Genomic DNA, 19,679 nt, shown 5'->3' with positions numbered 1-19,679 from the left:
CTGGGATGTCGTTATTTGTCAACTTTTTTTTTTTTTTTTCTCCATAAAATTCGATAAATAAAAATGGTGCACCCACCATTAAAATCTTTCTTGGATGAACATAATGTCATGGAGGTTTCGAGATGCCGTACAGCGCAGCGTCAACCCCGTTACAAGTTTTTAATGATATCCTCCTCCTGGCAAATGGCACTGGAGACTGTGTGTCTTGTATTGTTGGATCTAACTGCTGCGTTAGATATGGTGGACCACAGTATTCTTTTGGCTCGTTTACAGCATCAGTTGGGCGTTATTGGTTATTTGGCTGGCAGGACTTTTTGTGTTAGCCTAGGTTGCATTGAGTCCCGCTCTTCCACCCTGTCTTATGGGGTTCCACAGAGTTCTATTTTGGAGCCCTTGTTGTTTTCACTGTATTTGCTGCCACTAGATTTCATCCTGCAAAAACATGAAACGTCCTTCCAGTGCTACAGGCACGACAGATCTATGTTCGGCTGAGCAAAAAAGACCTTTTCTTTATCTTTATTTTATCTTTAAGGTCACGTTTGTCCTGTCTAGAGGAAATCAAAACCTGGATGTCACTGAGTTTCTTAAATTTCAACAAAAAGAAAACAGAAGTTAGTGTTTGGTCCCAGGGGCCCTTCTAGTTTCAACCTTGTTGACCTTGTTCCACCCCTGGCGTCTTATCTAAAGCCAACAGTCACGACAAACTTGGGTTTTAAATTGGACCGGGAAATCAGTGCTGTTAGATTCAGCAGCTGGCTAAAGTGAAGCCCTTTCTTTCTCAGCAGCACTTAGAAACTTTAATCCATGCCTTTGTTACATCTCCGCTAGATATATTGTACTGCACTTTATTTTGGAGTCAACCAGTCCTCCCTCAAGCATCTCCAATTGGTGAAAAATGCTGCTGCTCGCCTTCTAACCAGATCTTGGAAGAGGGAGCACCTAACCCCAATTCTGGTCTCTGTCCACTGGCTTTCAGTGCATTTTAGAGTTCATTTTAAAAGGACAGTTGCCTGATCTGAACATTGGCACTTATGTAATAGGTCTGCATGAAATATTACATCAGTACTAAAATTCACCCCCCTTTGAAGAGTCTAGTAATTTAAGAGATTTTTTTGTGATGAGATTTATGAGAAATTGGCACGCACCCTTTTGGACCTTGCCTTATTTTTTCTGGTGAATAGTGGGATGGTTGCCACAGATACTAAATAAAGTGTCATGCTGAAGGGGCATCTGTCAGGGATTGATGGGCATAGAGCTGGGAAAAGTTCCATCCACAACCATCCATACCACTGACAAGTTTTTTTGAGGGCATCCACGATGCTTTGCATGCTACTCTGAGGATGGCAGCAGAAAAACTGAGAATGGTTTCATCTCTACTAGTTTACTACTGTACTGCATATCTTCATAATAGTCATAATGTGATTGTTTTTTCAGCCACCTTCGTGAAAACAACTGACAACAGAATAATGACAGAAGTAGCTTTATTATTTTGAAATGCAATTTTGATGGAAAAACTGAAATCCTGTGGATGGATGGATGACATCATATAGTCAAGATGCATAGACATCATATAGGCACTGAGATATCTGAAACGGAGGACAATTCTGCATTTACCTTACTGCTTTATATAGTGTTAAATCCACATGTTGCTGCTATCCTTGACAAAAAATGGTCCATTGGTAAATGTATTCTTAAAAATCATGCTCTAGACAAATCACTGATGCCAATGCAGTAACATCCACGTGCCTTTTTTCCTGCAGTGTTTTTACAGAGTCCTGTTTTAACAAAATGCGATCATAAAAAAATAACATTATTATTAATTGTTACAAGTAAGTAGAATAGCATTCATCCTAGTTGCAAGTACGAGGTTTTGCGTTGTCAGGAGGGGAGAGGACAAGGCACACTGTCGTTGTCCAGAGTGTTGAGAGCTCCTTCAGGCTCGTGGGCAAAGGAAACATTCACAAAGGAAGTGCCTAATGCTTCGGGCTGCTCAATGGTTGCCAGAACAGGATCCTTCCTCTCGCTCTTTTGCTGCTCTGCAAATTGATGCTCGGCCTCATCAGCCAGACGGTTCTCCTCCTCTTCTTCCTCCTGCTGCAGGACCACATCATTGTGTATATAATATCAATGTGAAGCTATTCACACAACAATAAGTCTGACGTAGATTTCACCTACCTCTTTCTGAATGCGGTAATACTCGTCAATGGCGTACTGATATTTAGGAGCGGTGATGCCAAAAAGAGAGGCAAGCTTCTCCCCCATGTAGTCACACACTGAAGGACACACACAAACACTGCATTTGACAAAATTGTCTCATTTTTCATCTGTGTTTTGCCCATTCTTATATATGTATATGATGTAACAATTCACTCAAGTCCTGATTCAATTTTCAGTTCCCGATTTCGATTTGATATTTTATCAATTTTTTTTATTGCCGCCACGCTTGTCTCTGTGCGCTCGTGTGATGCTACAGCATCTAAATATTTCACGCATTTTGAATGGAACCAAAAACTATACACTATGCCGAGTTGCATTATTATTATGAAACTACCTATAAATACTAAAAGAAATAATTGTAATCATATTCCATGTTTCTTTAGCACCAATCCATTTTTTAATATGGAAGGGACTGAAAAGAATAAAATTGAGGAAAGGCACCGTGCTGAAGAAAACTAAAATCATCACTTGAATTGATTTTTTTTATTTTGTTTTCATTTAACCTGAATACAAAACATTTTGTTTTGCTTATCTAGTATGCATAATATATCATCTGCATGTTCAAAATGTGGTATGTGCCTAAAATATAAGAGAGCGAGAGAGAAATCTCATGCGTGATGCACATCATAAAACTCGGAAATAACATTGCTCAGCAGAACATAATTGTTAACCCATTTTTTACCACTCTAAATTTGTATATTCTAACGACATAGGTATGTTATGTTTTATTGTTGGGTGCTGCCATGAATGGCTTGTGGCAAATGCGTCATGTTGTACTTTGAGTGGGTAAATTTTCGACTCCAGCAACGTAACACGCGGTGCGTGTTCGCAACTTAGCACTTGTGCTCTTGCAGTTTCGATGTCAATCACATGTAAATAAAAACTATGTTTCGTTTTTTAACACACGTGAGTTTGATGACTAACGCCGCCACAAACCACAGACGCTACATTATGTTAGCGTACCACAAGAGGACATTGCGTGTGACGTTCCATCGGACCAGTGCTTCTCAATTATTTTCTGTCACGGCCCCCCTACCAAGAGGAAAACAATTTGCGCCCCCCGCCACCAATTGTTTTACATTTCGTACTAATGTACATTTTATTTGTATATTGATGTTAGATGATGTCAATAAAATGTCCCTTAGCAAAGCTAAATTGGTAAGAAATATAATTTCGAGAACTATTATTGTGAGGATCTCGAAACTCAGTACTCTTGACTAACTTACTAACTAACTACAGCTCGCTATGTCAGACATTATGTTATTGTGAATTAAATCGGGCGTCAGCCACAACGTTTTTCCTTTATAAATGCTCGTTTATCACTGCTTTGTTGCTATCAATGGGAAGCTTACATCGTATTAAGTAGCGTAGGTGTGCAGTTTGTTTACAGCACAGACATGAGACAACGGCGTTGCGAATCGATTATTTTATTTTTTTATATCGATGCATATTATGAGCAGATTATATTGATATTAAATCGATTTACCATGAATCCTTACATCCCTAATTAGAACATTATGTAATTATAGTAATTACAATTAATTAGCTAAGAATACATTGAGCTTGCTTATTTTGCCACATGAAAAAAAATCTCCCGTTATAGAATAAAAATGTCATTCCTTTAGTTATATGTTAAATATCACAATAATACAGATATTGCCATATTCAACAACCATATTGCATACCGCATGACTGTCCAATATTGTGCAGCCCTACAAACCTGCCGAGTTCGCTCATCCCTCAGGCCAGAACTGTTGTTCTCAAACATTAATGTCATTCAAATTTATATTCCTACAAATTAGGCATTGTAGGACCTGACTGAATGAACACTTTGAAATTGGGACAATTGGGAAAATTATGTTTCAACATCCAGAGAGGGTCTCTCTTAATACCACAAAAACCTGGTAAACAGGGGTCTGTAGACTTTTTATATCCACTGTACACCAATTCCTGGTATGATAATCAAATGTTAAGGTCCATGTAGGCAATATTTTAGTGGTGTGTTACCTGAGATAGTTGAGGTGGCCATTCTCCACATGTGGAACCAGAAGTATGGTCCCCACGTCAATTTCGACTAGAACACAAATGTGCAAGACAATTTTAGGACAAAGTGGCATAAGTCTTGCCTTGTTTTCCTACCTTCACAAGCTCACTACTAGAGACAAACATAAACGTATACATACATGCATGAAACTGGTTGAAACATGTAACTTTTTGGTCTCTACATACCGCATCCACAGTAACCACCGTTTTCTCCACAGGCTCCTCTTCCTCTTCGTCAGTACTGAACTCCTCCATTGTCTCGCCACTTGCAAAGTAGATGGTTCTTCGGGGAAGCTTAACTCTCCCCTGCCTATCGCCCGAGTTGCCCATCTCCACTCTCTCAAAGTCTTCCACCTCTCCTGGACCCTTAACAAGCACGTCCACAAGCACTATTAATGTACTGTTTATCTTATATTGTCGTAGCTTTTCATGCTAATTTTAATATAAAATTAAATTATATCTTACGTTTCAAAAATATAATACTAGACTAAAAGCACACGTAGACTTGACCGAAAATAAAGCAGAATCAAAAACACAAAAAGTTGAGGGGGGAAAAAACGGAACTGAAAGTTTGAACTGACCGTACTTACAACGAATCGTCCCAAACTGGCAATAAAACGAACAATAAACATTACACACGGTCAACACAAGCTAAGGAAGAGAATCACAACATGACAGTAACCACAACATAACATGAAGGCTTGCGTCGACTCACCTTATTACCTTCCATAGTTCGTCCCAACGAAACGTTAATATTTGTTAAATACAATGACAAGTCTGCCATATCACCAAGCACGCTCAGCTTCTTAGAGCAACCTCGATGTTGTTACTGTTTATTGGAAGCACAGACATTAGATCTACGTAGATCCAAGTTGGATGAAAGCGCGTCCGCCATATTTGTTGTGGCAGAACTGTCCGCTAAAGTGCACTAGCACAAGTGCAGTGGTCCCTAGCCTTTTTTCCCCGCAACGGACTGATTCATGAGAATGGGGATCGTGAGAAGCCTTGTACATTTTGGTCACATATGCACTGAAAGAAAAATATAAATAAAAAAAAATAAAATTATATATATATATATATATATATATATATACATATATATATATACATATATATGTATATATATATATATATATATATGTATATATATATATATATTAGTGATGTCAATTTTCTAACTAATTAATCACAAAAAAAATCCATGATTAATTGTGATTAATCACATTTTTCAACTCCTATTTTTTACCAAGTTTCTGACAGATATTTACTTGAATAATATCTTGGAATTGATGCAAAATCACCAAGTATATTGTATGAAGTGTATTTAATTCAAAGAATGTTCTTATAGCTTTCTTGGATTCTTGAATACGATCTAAATGGAGACATCTTTGCAGACATTTATTTTTGAAACATTTCTCAAAACTGCTCACAACCGCCACATTCCAGCAGTGTTGGTTTGCAAGGCCCAGTGGTAACTTAAACACAGTGTTTTGTTCTGAGACGTGCACAATATTTGAAAAGTATGCAAATTATTTTTTAAGCAAATCAAACTGAGTTAACTGAGTTAAAATATTTGACTGAGTTAACTTTTTGGGGATTAATCACCTGAGTTAATGCTTTAATTTTGACAGCCCTCCATCCATTGTCCGAACCAATTAATCTTCACAAGAGTTGCGGGCGTGCTGCCTATCCCAGCAGTAGGCATGGTACGCCCTTAACTGGCTGCAAGCCAATCGCAGCTTCACATAGACAAACAACTTTTCACACCTAGGGACAATTTGCAGAGTTGGGGACTTTACCCTATTTTGTCTGTCTGTCATACATCCTCATCCTTATTAATTCTGTCCTTGCTAGGGACAGACCGTTGCGTCACTGGGAAGGAATTCCCATCTCTGAACAATTGTATTTGCAAAGTAATGTTGGAATGACCGAATACAATACAAATACAAAATTAAGTCTTCAACTCATAATATTTGACCTTGAGTGTAAAACGAGTGGTCATCCCTTCACAATAAATAAAAGGCATGAGTCATTTTCAACAATCGTTCTACTTTGCCACATTCAAAATGGCGGCGCCATTAACTTACGATTCAGCCACAAATCACCATTTACTGAAATCAATTGTCTATGGGTACGCTAACGCCTTCTTCTTCGTTTTCATTCGACTGTTTTAAAAAAAAATCAGGTTTTCAATGCCGCCACCTGTGGAACATGAATAATGCGGAAATGCTTGTCCTCCGAGCTCACCCAACTCAGTTCACTGACTACAGTTGCATTTCATTGTAAATATTGCTCTCCTGTACTGTACTAAATTGTGACCATCAGCAGCACTAATATAGAAGCTCGAGAGCTCTGTGGTATGGGGTTTCATTTGTGCCAAAATTGTGTTGTTGCGCCGCGTGTCTCTGTATATGTCGTCATGTCTCATTTGACAACGCATTGTGAAGACGTGTTGTTTGCCAGTGTCATGTTTGTAATGGAGTGTCGTCTGGATATGTAGTTTGGCAATGTAACTAGAATGTGTCATTTCACAGCATCGTGTCGTATTGTATGAGCGCACAATCCGACTCTCTGGTTCGGCAGGTCGCGGCGCGGAGAGCCGACTCCACTCCTCCGTCCTCAGTTGTCAGCGGGCTGTCGGTAGTGGGCGGGGTACAAAGAACACTAAAAAATGAGGAGTGATATTTACTTGATAAAAATCTAGTTAAGTATTTTTTTTACTCAGACATTCTAATTAAATTGTACAAGAAGAGTTTCTGAGTAAATTTCACTAGTTTATTAAAATAATTTAAAAAAAAAACAGTCGACGGAAGTTAGCTTTTACTTCTTCACATAACTAATTTTAGACACAAGGTTGCTCAATGTGATCAAGGATTGAACCAACAACATTGAGATTTGGAGACGACTGTGTTACACCTGAGGTATGCCTCTGCAACTGGTTTGATTAGTATATTGCTGGTATCTACAAAAGGAAGCCAAAAACTGGTTTGGTGGTAGGATTCCGATGTTTGCACCTGACACCTATAATATACCAATGGACTGTAGCAGTGGCCTGGCTCAGAGTGGCCGTCTCTCAACCTTGAGATTGTAAATTCGACCCTCGGCCCCATTGAGCTCATAAATGTGTGAAACGTGTCTATAAAAACATTAAGCCAGTTCAACCTTGTAATAACTTTTAAAATGTAATGAACATGTAAAATGTACTTCAAACATTTCTAGTAAAATTTAATTAGAATTTCTGAGTGAAAAAAACATTACTAGGATTTTTTTGAGTAAATATCACCCCCCCTTTTTTTTTTTTTTTTTTTTTAACAGTGAAGCACATCATCTCTGCAGCCAAAGGTCAAAGCCATCCAAGGACGTTCCTGCCCCAACAAATGTCACAGAGCTCAAATTGTTCTTGGGATTGTTCAATTACTACAACAAGTAATTTCCCAATCCAATCCTTCCCAACCTGGCCACCTGGTTGGCACCATTATGAACTGTTGAGACATGATGTTTGGTTGAAATGGAATAAGGAACAAGAAGAGACATTCCAAATTGCCAAGGACTTGCTAAACACTTCTAATGTTCTTGTGCACTACTCAGTGGACCGACAGTTAATTTTGATATGTGATGCTTTACCTTAAGAAGTTTTATCACACATCATGGAAGATGGAATTGAGAGACGGATTGGATTTGTGTCACATACTTTACAAGCTGCTGAGACAAAGTGTACTCACAGTTGCACAACGAGGGACTTTGAGTCAGTTTTGTTTTTGGCAGGCATTTTAGATTTAGTCTGAGTCCTAGTCATTTGGACGAAATGCTTTTTAGTTTTCGTCACGTTTAGTCATTCCCATTCGTGATAGTTTTAGTCTAGTTAGAGTCGACGAAAACTCAAAAAGGTTTTATAGTGTAAGTTGTTTTATGCACACCCTGTTTCATTTTGAAAGGGTTATCAGGGAGTGCCTGTACGCGTTATTGGTATGTTATGAGATTGGTAAAAGCAAATTCGTTCGAGTTGCTCCATTCGTGTCGCGTGATTCCCTACGCCCCATATCAAGACCACGCCAAACTTCCATTTCAGTTAATTCTTTAATTTTGTTGCCATCTAACAACGCTACTTACTTCCGCGCTTACATTGACATCTAACATTGACGCATACATTGATCTAACTTCCACACAACACTTTCTCAAATGACACATCGACATATTTTTTGGGGCACAAATGGAACTCCATACAAATTTAGGACATGTGCCGGGAGAAAGAGTAAAATGCCCAAATTACGGGAAATGCATATCTCTAATTTCACAATATAATAATTGTTTCCAGGCTTAAGGACTCTGCTGTGATGATAGTATCCGCTCCACACTACAAGTTTAATAAGCCGCTAAACGGAATTAGTTCCATGAATTTACGAGTGGGTTGGTTTGCGGTTGTGGAAAAACGTTGCGCCTATATGTTTCATTTGAAGTACACACCCGGAAGCGCTATTACATGCACGCTAACTTGACAGCTACATGTCAAAAGCGATTCGTTGGTGTTTTGTTGCAACCCGAAGCCGCTCACCATAATGACTGCCAAGAAGTCTGGTTCACGACTGGAGACCGAGATAGAGCGATGCCGTTCAGAGGGTCAATGGGATAAGATACCAGAGTTAGTTCGACAACTCTCAGCTAAATTGATCTCAAACGGTAAGACGTACAGTTATTCAGTCAAACGTACACGCGGCCTTCCTCTCTATAGAAATCCTCTGGACTTCCTGACATATGCAAACACCTACATGGGGTACTTCTACATCACGACAATATGCCTGACACTAAAATTATAACCAAAAATTATGTGCTCGTCCTATCGATATAGCGCATAGGTAATCTAAATGATGGCAAACTGGTAGACATTGGTTGAACCGCCCCCCCCCTACGTGTCCAAGTAGACTCCCACCACTTCAATTTTGTTTTGAGTGCAGGATTCTACAAAAGCCAGTTTACCATAAATGTTGATTGTTTTTGTCTGTTGTATTTTATTTTCACTAATATAGGCCACTATCTACTTCGGAAGTAGAAACTATCAAAACTTGTTTGGCACTCATGCTAGCCGTCATATTGGCGTTCATCGCAATCTCTTGTACACGAGCGAGTGACAATGGCAAAACGTCTTAATAGGTTATGCTGAAATAATATTCATTCATTAATTCAACGACTGAACTACATTGGGGCTAGAGGGTGCTAGCCCTTTAAGGTAGCGGCTTTAGCATTTTAGTTTAAATTTTAAAATGTGTTCATGAATTATATTCTCTGCGCATCCTACGCAAGGGTGAAGCTCCGTTTTCGCACCAGGAGAAAGCATCCCGCAACTGTCTTGACCTCACAATGTCTGTCTTAAAAAATGCTGCCTTTGTGAAATGCAATTAACGACGAGCTCTGTACCGATTGCGACCAGAAGTAGGATTACTTGTCGTAATTCTGGTTGGAATGTGTATAGGAACAGTATGGCGCTGTCATGCATATCTCGGTTAATCGTAGTCCACAGCGATTTCACGATTCAAATCGTTTTTTGTTATACCGTTACGTTTTACCTTTTCATTCAAGCTGACAAAATGGTCAAGAGAAATGCTGCCATGAATTAATCACACTTGAGGTGGAACAATTATTCACAAAAAATTTCTAAATTCTGGCAATGTTCAGACTGATTCTTTGTGTAGCATCAAAATTTTAAAAAATTCTGACGTTACCGACCAAATTATGAACTAAATCATGCTTAATTTGTGCAATTTCTACAGTGTCAATTCGAAATAATGTCCTGTTTTTTTAAATTAGGAGATAAACATAACTTTCTTTATCCGATTAATTTTTTAATCAAATAATCGACAGAGGGCGGCACGGTGGCCCAACGAGTTAGCACGATGGCCTCACATTACGGAGGTTGTGAGTTCGATTCCGGCTCCGGCCTTCCTGTGCGGAGTTTGCATGTTCTCCCCGTGCCTGCGTGGGTTTCCTCCGGGTACTCAAGTTTCCTCCCACATTCCAAATACATGCATGGCAGTTTGATTGGACACTGTAAATTGCCCCTAGGTATGAGTGTGAGCGCGGATGGTTGTTCGTCTTTGTGTGCCCTGCAATTGTCTGACAACCAATTCAGGGTGTCCCCCGCCTACTGCCCGAAGATAGCTGGCTGGGATAGGCTCCTGCACCCCCGCGACCGTGTGAGGAGGAGAAGCGGTACCGATAATGGATGGATGGATGGATGGATGGATAATTGACAGATTAATCAATTCAGAAAATAATGGTTTGTTGCCAGCCTGAATCATGTTTCTCTAATCATTGATTCATTTTAAATAGATTGAATGTTTGTCAGATTAATTAACCTTTCTTGACTTTTGCTATATTACAACCCTTTCAATTGGGGGGGGGGTCTCATGCCAGTGATGGCAATGATCTTGTCATTTTTTTCTAAACAAATATTTTCATGTGTACAGATGACCTCGGAGAGCTGTTGTTGGGGGAATGCAAGCTTCTGACATACCTGAAGGAGAATCCAATCAAACAGGGTGCCAGTCCAAGATGCCCACGACCAAAATTGGTGGAGGTTAGGAAGCACCTCACTGCTGCTCTGGACAGAGGAAATCTCAAGGTGACCATCCGTGGCCAGATGGCACAAAAATGGGCACACTAGAGACCTATATACAATGTACATCTTTGTTGCTGTTTCTTTTTGTTAATGTGTGTGTTAAGATATTAGAAGCATCTAGTTTAATGTTTTTTTTCACCTTTTTAATGGTTTTGGTCTGCTTTCCAGGCTGATTACCTCCAGGAAGCAAGTCTGCTCATGGCCAAACTTAGTTATGTTGAGGCAGAATACAGAGATGCTTTAGGTAACACACTGCTGTCTTTCGGATTAATGGATCACATCTGACTTCATTTTTTGTCGTATTAAAATGCCCGGCCTGAATTATATTTGTAAAATAATAGATGGTTCGTTGCAGGTCACTATAACAGGGTGAATCTGGATGACATGCAGTTGGTGGGAGCTCCCGTGTATCGGCTGTCTATGATAGCGGAAGCCTATGCCACAAAAGGTATGCGCACATATACAACACACGCACATTGTTTGACTTGCTGTGGCCTAAAATGCCTGTTGAAAGCAAGAGAATTTGTACCGACCTCAGAAGAAGAATCAGAATATTTTTTTTAGTGTTCAAATATGTAAAATGCACACTTTGTTCCCAGTAGTTGGTGTCACACACAAAAAGATACTATAACAAAATATACAGTACCTTTAGGACATGTAAACAAATTCTAAGAGAGTTATTGAGGAACTAATAACTTGTACTGTGAATCTTATTAAATTGTGCAGGTTGTCACATTTTTGTGGCTGGTCGGTGTATGCTAAACTTCAATGAACAGCAACTTTGAATCACATGAATGTAGTAAAATGACACCTCTGCTTAAATAACCAAAATTGCAAATATCTCCTGTCTGAGATGGACAAATAAATACAAATTCTAAAAAAAGACAGTTATATTTGGGATGTTTATAAGCTTCTTTGCGCATTGCTGCTACAGTGGGATAGAAGATAAAGAAGTTGTGTTCTGACTTCAAGGCAAGGCAATCTCGTGGGAAACAAATAATGGTCCTGTTTTAAATAAACACATAATAGAAGATCAGGTAATGTTTTTTTGTTTTTCAATTTCCAATTTTTAAACGCGAAACGGAAGATGGCTTGCTCACGTTCAACGACGACCAGAACGCTGACGCATCCCGAACGGAGGAGGGATGGCCTTTCCACACATGAATATCTGAGACCTGTGTATCTCAAAATGGTGTTTGTCTCAAACATAAATGCGGGTGCCCTCTGTTCCAGAAATTCACATTCAACAATTCACAACCAAAATTTAACATTTACCAAGGATAAGTCATGATAAAAACTCACACAACACTAACAAACACACATGAAAATCCCAAATATCCATCCATGATCTGTACCGCTTCTCCTCACTAGGGTCGCGAGGGGGTGCTGAAGCCTGTCCCAGCTATCTTCGGGCAGTAGGTGGGGGACACCCTGAACTGGTTGCCAGCCAATCGCAGGGCACACGGAGACGAACAACCATCCGCGCTCACACTCACACCTAGGGGCAATTTAGAGTGTTCAATCGGCCTGCCATGCATGTTTTTGGAATGTGGGAGGAAACCGGAGTACCCGGAGGAAACCCACGCAGGCATGGGGAGAACATGCAAACTCCACACAGGATGGCCGGTGCCGGGATCGAACCCACGACCTCAGCTCTGTGAGGCCATCATGCTAACCAGTCGGCCCGCCATGCCAATCCCAAATATATTTGTATGAATGAGCTTCAGACAAATCTCTGCTCCTCGGGACCATGTGAAACTTGGTGGGTTTTATTAGCTGATTTTGAGATCAGACATGGAGGGAGTAGGAATTCTGTTGGGTTCGTGTTGCTCAATGGGGAAGTTTTGAAGAAACTCGTCTTTTGTATGTTATCCTGTGACACTGTCGTCTCTCTCCCCCAGGCTTGTGTCTAGAGAAAGTGCCAGCTGCCTCTCCACTGGTGTCCAATATGAATGCCGGTTCTCCCTCCTCCAATCGGAACAGAACTGAGCGAGAGCAAGAAATCATTACCTGCTATGAAAAATCTGGAGACATTGCTCTGCTCTACTTGCAGGAGGCTGAGAAGGTGTGTGTTTTGTGTACTGAGTTGACTTGTGGGGCTGAAATATTTATGGTTTTAACCGAGGAGGCGAACGAGGAGTCGCTAAGCATGCTAATTGCAAAAGTGAAATACAAAGACCCAAAATATGTGCTTAGGTGTACAGTCAACTTTTAACAGAAGAACCGCGTTAGAGCGGAGAGCCAGCAGCTATGAACAGAAATGTTGTATTTCAATTCATACGTAGCTCGACATAAAATGAGACGACGGCTACAAAAGTAATTCTGCAGATACTCTCAGACCGGAACAAGTAAATGGCTGAGGTCATCATGACGAAGAGATTCAATGCCAAATATTTATTAAATATTTATAATCTCATCAATAATATTTGCACTATTTTGCACCAGAAAGCACTGAGTTTTGAGATTTACACAATAAAAGGTCTCAAAATTATATTTTTAATAACGGATAATGATTTTGACATTTAATCAGATATTTATGTACAAAGAACATATACATCAGTATGAAATGTAAAACATTTTGGGGTTTAAAAAATGCATTTTCATATGCACAATGACTCATATATACAAAGTTATACTTGACGCAAGTAGTTTTTAAAAACTTGAGAAAAAAAAGTGAACTGCCCCTCAAACAAAACCTCTTTAGTGTCCGGGCATTATTACAGTAATAGCTTTAATTGTTTTTAATGGTTTAATGGCATTTTCTGTCTTGTTTGTAAATGTCACTGTACATTGTGAAGAATATCACAAATCAAATCAAAATTGCGATATCTGTCAGAAAATTCACAATCCATTTTTTTTTTCCCTTAAATCGTTCAGCCCTAGTGTTCAGTCTATCAACGTTTTATTAACCTAATTAGGCTAGCAATTTTGCTGATGTGTTCATATGTTTTAATGGCAATTTTACAATAACATTTCTATTGGAAAACAATACGATGGGATTCAAAATCATAGCTCTGGAAGGTAGAGAGACCTGCATAATGATGTAGAATTACATAATTGCAACTTGCCTTCGTGGTTCTCCTGGAGTGGTGATTGCACACAATTCTTTTTTTTTCTCAGGCATTGTCAGCTGGAATTCAGAATCGCAGCCCAAAGCCTGGTCCAACTTCCCAGGACCAGGAACTGGGTTACTTCCTTGAAACTGGACTACAGAGAGCCCATGTCATCCACTTTAAGAACGGGTTAGACAACACTTACTGTTCGATTACCATATTTTACTCACAAGTAACGGCAGATAGTGATGAGCAACGAGGAGATTTTTAAGATGAAGCAATGCGTTGGTGTGCGTGTACACAATTTTGATTTTGCAAGAAAGGAGATCTCTTGACAATACCGTTGACGAGCATCAACTTTGAAAATGCTGAGCAAAATATAACGACAACACGACTATTTGTTGATGTCATAGCATCGCAAACAGCAACAAAACTTTCATGAATCAACCCTGGTGGTAATGGGACAGACCGAAAAGGTGCTGCTGCCTTATTTATTTAAAATGTGATCGTTAATCTCCTCATGCTCAAAATATTACTTATTATTGCGGAACACCCAGAGAAGTGCCACTTTAGGGCACACATAGACGAACAACCATCCGCGTTCACACTCATACCTAGGGGCAATTTAGAGTGTTCAATAAACCTGCCATGCATGTTTTTGGAATGTGGGAGGAAACCGGAGTACCCCCGGAGGAAACCCACGCAGGCACGGGGAGAACATGAAAACTCCACACAGGAAGGTCGGAGCCGGGATCGAACCAACGACCGCGGCTGTCTCTCACTGTGAGGCCATTGTGCTAACCAGTCGGGCCACCGTGCCGCCCATTGTTTTAATAATAAATAAAAAAAATATATATATATATATTTATTATTATTAATTAGGGCTGTCAAAATTAAAGCATTAACTCAGGTGATTAATAATAAAAAAAAATAACTCAGTTAAATATTTGAACTCAATAAACTCATTTTGATTTACTTAAATAATTTGCAACCTTTGCAAATATTGCGCCATCTTAGCTGTACATCGTTAGCAAGTCTCAGAACAAAACACCGTGTTCAAGTTACCACTGGGCTTTGCAAACCAACATTGCCGGATTGTGGTGCTTGTGGGCGGTTTTGAGAAATGTCTCGAAGAAAAATGCCTGTAAAGATGTCTCCATTTAGATCGTATACAAGAATCAAAGAAAGCTATTAGAACAGTCTCTAAATCAAATATACTTAATATTAAGTGATTTTGCATCAATTCCAAGATATTATTCAAGTAAATATCTGTTACAAGCTTCGCAAAAAATTGGAGTTGAAAAAGGTGATTAATCGCGATTAATCATGGAAATTTTTGTGATTAATTAGTTAAAAAAAGTGTATCACTTGACAGCACTAATAGTATATATCGTATTATATTATTATTATTATTATAATATTGTTTTTATTTGATCTATGTCTGTCGCAATCTGTTCAATTGTGCATGGTGAATGTGTCTTAAGTCTGGTACTTGGCACTTAGATCCCACTAGATGACGCCAAAGGATGGCTTTAAGCTACGGTCTTGTCCTGAGCACAATAACCATGACTCTTTGAATGTAGCAAATTATAACATAGGGTAGGTTGCCCCCCCCCCCCAAAAAAAATAAATAAATCACAGAATAGCCAACTTTGTTGATGTGTAACTGCTATTGTTCTTGTATGCAGTTTTTAACAATTAGTTCAATTCATCAGAAAATGAATGATGACTGAAGGTGTGATCAAGAAAACCAGTGCTAGAAAAGATTATACATGTGGTCGATTAATTCACCTGTTTGCTCACGCACAAACAAACAAATATATTAGTTTTTATTATTATTTTTTTTTTTTAATGGCTTTTTTTCTGAGATTTTCCCAGACGCATGTTTCTCTTCAATGTATAGAAACCTGACGCAAGGTGTTGGGCGATTTCGAGAAATTCTTCGAGCTGTTGAGACGAGGACGACACAGAACCTGCGCATGGTATGGAACAGGCTGGAAACTTGCCTTTGGTCAACTTGGGTGCCAGAATTTGTACAGGTTTCCTGTTGAACTCGACATTGTTGTGTTACAGCTGCAATTGTTCAGTTGAGAAGTTCATTAGAAAAAGTGAGTGAGACTTAAACAGGCTGCTCTTTGGTACCATAATATGAGTGTATTTGTGTGTGTCTGTGTGTTTAGACCATTGCAAGACAGCTTGCCGAGATCCTGCTCCGAGGAATGTGTGAGCAGAGTTACTGGTCTCCTGTGGAAGACCCACCCTCTGTGTCACCACTGGATGATCCCACGCGACAAGGACACATCCAAAGCAAGAAGTACAACTTAAGCCGACGCCCACGGGTGTACTCAGGAGAGACGTAAGCAATTATGTTATTATTGTGAATGATGGGAAGAAGTAGGAACCGTATACAAAAAAAAAATAGCAGCGGCTGTTCAAAGGGATCTGTTCCCAATGTTCAATGTTCTCTGGATGCTTATCTTCTTTCTGTCCTCCATTTCCTCTCATCCTTTTTAATTCCACGTTTTGGAATGCCTTTTTCTCCCTCAGTCTTTTCTGCCCTCAAGAGAACACAGAAGAGGCATTATTGCTGCTTCTCATCAGTGAATCCATGGTAAGACATGCACCAACGACATAGCGCGCTTCAAAGTAATACATTCTCACCATAACTCTGAAATAGTTTCTACATTCAATACTTTCTTCTATGTGTGTATTCTAGGCTAACCGTGATGCTGTCCTAAGCAGGATTCCGGAACACAATAATGATCGAATCATAAGTCTTCAGTCTGCCTCTGTGGTGTATGACCTGCTCACTATTGCTTTGGGCAGACGAGGGCAGTATGAGATGCTATCAGAGGCAAGAAATATGGCAGTGCTCAGTCTAATGTGATTACCGGTAGTCCTGGTTGCTAAATGACAAAGCCACAATCACAGACTGTCCATCCACTATATGTCCCTAAGACACAACTGTGAATGTTAATGATATCATGTACAAAACTGAACTCAAGACTTACCACCACAATCAATGCAATAACATCATTTTTATTACTGTCGTTTGCCATGATGTCAAAATGCTTCTCATCACTATGATTTATTTATTTATTTATTTTTAAATAATGTGATGCGTCCATTCATCAATTTTCTACCGCTTACCCAGGGTCGGGTCATGAGGTCAGCCGCTTTAGTGGATCAGCCCAGACTTCCCTCTTCCCTGCCACTTTTTCCAACTTTCCCGGGTTATTCCCCAGGCGTTCCCAGGCCAGCCGGTGGGACATAACCGGAACACCACACCAGCGAGGCGTCCAGGAGGCATCCAAATCCGATGCCTCAGGAACCTCATCTGGATCCTCTTACTAACATCCATAGACATGGATGAGCAGCGGCTGGATTCCGAGTCCTTCAACGGGTGACAGATCTTCTCTCCCTATCTATAAGAGAGAGATCGGGAAAAACTCTTCACAACCACGCAACATCCAGAGCATTTCAGAATTCTGGGTGGAGCATTTTAACCAGCTAGTTGATTTTAACCGCAGAGGAGAACCCACCTCCCCAGACTCTGCTTCCTCGAAGGAAGGCATGTTAGTGGAATTGAGTCTTGTAATTATTTCTCTCCACCAATTAACAACGTCCCGAGTCAAGGTCAGCAGCGCCCCATCTCCACTATTCGCAGTGTTAATGGTGCACTGCTTTCCATTCCCTAGGCTGCAGATGGTGGACCAGGATTTCCTCAAAGCCATCCAGAAGTCATTTCCCATGGCAATGAACTTGTCTCATGCATGAGTATTTGCTTCGGTGACCACTGTAGCTGCATTCCACTTGGCCCGCCCGTACCCACCAGCTGCTGCAAGCCTTCTTCAGCTTGACGGCATCCCTTACTGTTTGTGTCCTCCAGTTGCTTGGGGATTGCCACCACAATAGGCACCGACCACTCTGGTTGAGAAAAATATATTTTTTTTACCCCAAGGGGTTGGCGACAATTGTACGCCATCAACGCAGAGATTTGGAGGCCACATAAGTCCAGTGTACATCTAAACCTCTCATGGCCTTTTGCAGTTTATTCGCAGCTTTTTTTTTTGGGTGTAAGGTAGACACTGCAGTCAGTGAAATTTTCCATGTTAGTGGCTTGTCATGTTGGGTGTCAGCACAGTGATTTTATGTTTGCATAGTTTCGACACCCGATGCCCTTCCTGATACATCCTACTGGGTGTCAGATTATTTGATGGAAAACAATAATCGATTCGAAAATGATTGGATATTGACAGCCCTACCGTCCTCCCACTTTCCCCGGAACGTGGCTGAAGTTCTGCCGGAGGTTGGTTTTGAAACTCTTACTGGCGCATTCTCAGCAGACCCCAAAATGCGTTTGTGTCTGCCAGGTCGGACTGACATCTTCCGCCCCCACTGGAGACAGCACACCATCTGATGGAGAGGCAGCAAGACACTAAATACCTGCTAACAATAATAACTATTTGCCATGGCATTTCTGGCAGTCTGGCATTTTATCATATTTTATTGATAAACCGATTTCCTTTAATTCGCAATGTGACTGTATTCGAGCGTGTGCCAGTTGCATGAAACTTAGATGCACTATGTGAACCACCCCGTGGCCAATTGCTCCATTTGAATCTGTCCTTGTATTTTTTCTAGTGTTTGGAGCGTGCCATGAAGTTTGCCTTTGAGGAGTTCCACTTATGGTACCAGCTTGCACTGTCTTTAATGGCTGCAGGGAAATCTGCTCGGGCAGTTAAAGTTCTGAAGGAGTGTATCCGACTAAAGCCAGATGACCCCACCATCCCGCTGCTGGCGGTCAAACTGTGCATCGGAGCCCTGCACTGGGTAACAGCTGTATTCAAGTTACAAATTCTGAAGAATCGTTCATGTAGTTATTTCTAAATCACAGATGTTGTTTTTCTGATTAAATTCATGTCTTCTGCTCCTAGTTGGATGAGGGTGAGTGCTTTGCTAAAATGGTGATCGACATGGGGGAGAAAGCAGCTGAGTTTAGAGCAAAGGGCTACTTGGCTGTTGGACTGGTTTTCAGCCTCAAAGCCACGGATGGTAAGTCTCTAATTGAACTGTGGATTTAATGAGCAACTCGGCATCATTATTAATGTGTTGTCACCTTCTGTGTTTAGCAAATTTTCCGATGATACAAAAGTAGGATAAATGATTAAGAAAGTTAGGAATATCTTGTGTCTTTGGCTATGAACCTTTGACATTGGCTGAAATGCATTAACTGAATTCCTTTTTATGGGGAAATAGCAGCGCGGTTTATGAAAATTGTATTTAAAGTGATCACATAGAATTAATTCGGATTCAAGAAAATTGGCTAGTGTGCCCGTGTCTGATGGTAATTTTACATACCACGTACTCCTCTCAGCGTGCGCACAAATAACTTTTCTACGCATTTATTAGTGAATAATGCCTGTTGTTTTATTGTGTAGTACAACTGACTGCTTTTTTTCCCTCCGCTTTCCATTTCTTTATAGCGTCATTGCGAAGCACACAAGAAGAGTATCAGAGAAAAGCTTTGGGAGCCTTCCAGAGGTTTGGTTTCTTTAGTTTTTTGTTTTTGCTTCCTCTTTCCCACCCACGAATACTTCAGTTTTCAGTTGGGCTGTGCCCATCAGGGTTTCATGTTGCCGATACCAATATCCACGAGTTTGATTGGCCAATCCAGATTGCATGGACTTGGTGTAAAATTTTAAATAAAAGAATAATAATAAGAAAAAAAGAAGAATACTAGTCAGCACTCA

At 40.2% G+C, this 19,679-nt stretch overlaps 2 protein-coding genes across 5 annotated transcripts in view; one reads left to right on the top strand and one right to left on the bottom strand.

The window, feature by feature from the left end:
• Positions 1–1,464: 1,464 nt before the first annotated feature.
• fam177a1a (family with sequence similarity 177 member A1a) lies at positions 1,465–8,975 on the bottom strand. 3 transcript variants are annotated; one of them, XM_088297566.1, is made up of 5 exons: positions 8,813–8,975; positions 4,447–4,626; positions 4,225–4,291; positions 2,176–2,273; positions 1,465–2,094 (listed from the first exon to the last, which is right to left on the bottom strand). In XM_088297566.1, the coding sequence occupies exons 1-5, from the start codon at positions 8,813–8,815 to the stop codon at positions 1,879–1,881; spliced, it is 564 nt and encodes a 187-aa protein (XP_088153692.1). In that variant the 5' UTR covers positions 8,816–8,975; the 3' UTR covers positions 1,465–1,878. The 3 variants fall into 3 exon arrangements, with proteins under 3 accessions (XP_088153692.1, XP_088153603.1, XP_088153534.1); XM_088297477.1 differs by lacking the exon at positions 8,813–8,975 and adding an exon at positions 4,976–5,149 and having other exon boundaries at positions 1,465–2,091; XM_088297408.1 differs by lacking the exon at positions 8,813–8,975 and adding an exon at positions 4,976–5,145.
• Positions 8,674–19,679, top strand: part of ttc7b (tetratricopeptide repeat domain 7B) — a 28,662-nt gene continuing 17,656 nt past the window's right edge. Inside the window, exons 1-13 of one of the 2 annotated variants that reach the window (XM_088297385.1) lie at positions 8,674–8,937; positions 10,722–10,876; positions 11,042–11,117; positions 11,229–11,321; positions 12,775–12,938; positions 13,994–14,115; positions 15,830–15,908; positions 16,107–16,282; positions 16,474–16,537; positions 16,643–16,780; positions 18,571–18,759; positions 18,864–18,981; positions 19,413–19,470. In XM_088297385.1, coding sequence (XP_088153511.1) covers positions 8,817–8,937; positions 10,722–10,876; positions 11,042–11,117; positions 11,229–11,321; positions 12,775–12,938; positions 13,994–14,115; positions 15,830–15,908; positions 16,107–16,282; positions 16,474–16,537; positions 16,643–16,780; positions 18,571–18,759; positions 18,864–18,981; positions 19,413–19,470 — 1,553 coding nt within the window. In that variant the 5' untranslated portion in view covers positions 8,674–8,816. The remainder of the gene's footprint in view (positions 8,938–10,721; positions 10,877–11,041; positions 11,118–11,228; positions 11,322–12,774; positions 12,939–13,993; positions 14,116–15,829; positions 15,909–16,106; positions 16,283–16,473; positions 16,538–16,642; positions 16,781–18,570; positions 18,760–18,863; positions 18,982–19,412; positions 19,471–19,679) is intronic. The other variant, XM_088297395.1, reaches the window with a different exon arrangement.

This window comes from Idiotropiscis lumnitzeri, chromosome 1 (genome assembly GCF_059441095.1).
Source record: "Idiotropiscis lumnitzeri isolate Australia: NSW breed Sydney's pygmy pipehorse chromosome 1, RoL_Ilum_1.0, whole genome shotgun sequence".
Lineage (NCBI taxonomy): Eukaryota > Metazoa > Chordata > Actinopteri > Syngnathiformes > Syngnathidae > Idiotropiscis > Idiotropiscis lumnitzeri.
Note: the sequence above shows the minus strand (reverse complement) of the source record. Positions and strands in the feature narration are given on the sequence as shown.

Bases quoted from the DNA above. Each gene is read 5' to 3' on its own strand.
- fam177a1a (XM_088297408.1), bottom strand. From the start codon at position 5,044: ATGGCAGACTTGTCATTGTATTTAACAAATATTAACGTTTCGTTGGGA. The intron at 2,274-4,224 runs GTAACACACCAC...TGTGTCCTTCAG, and splicing joins GGCCACCTCAACTATCTCAG to TGTGTGACTACATGGGGGAG. The intron at 2,095-2,175 runs GTAGGTGAAATC...GTGGTCCTGCAG, and splicing joins ATTACCGCATTCAGAAAGAG to CAGGAGGAAGAAGAGGAGGA.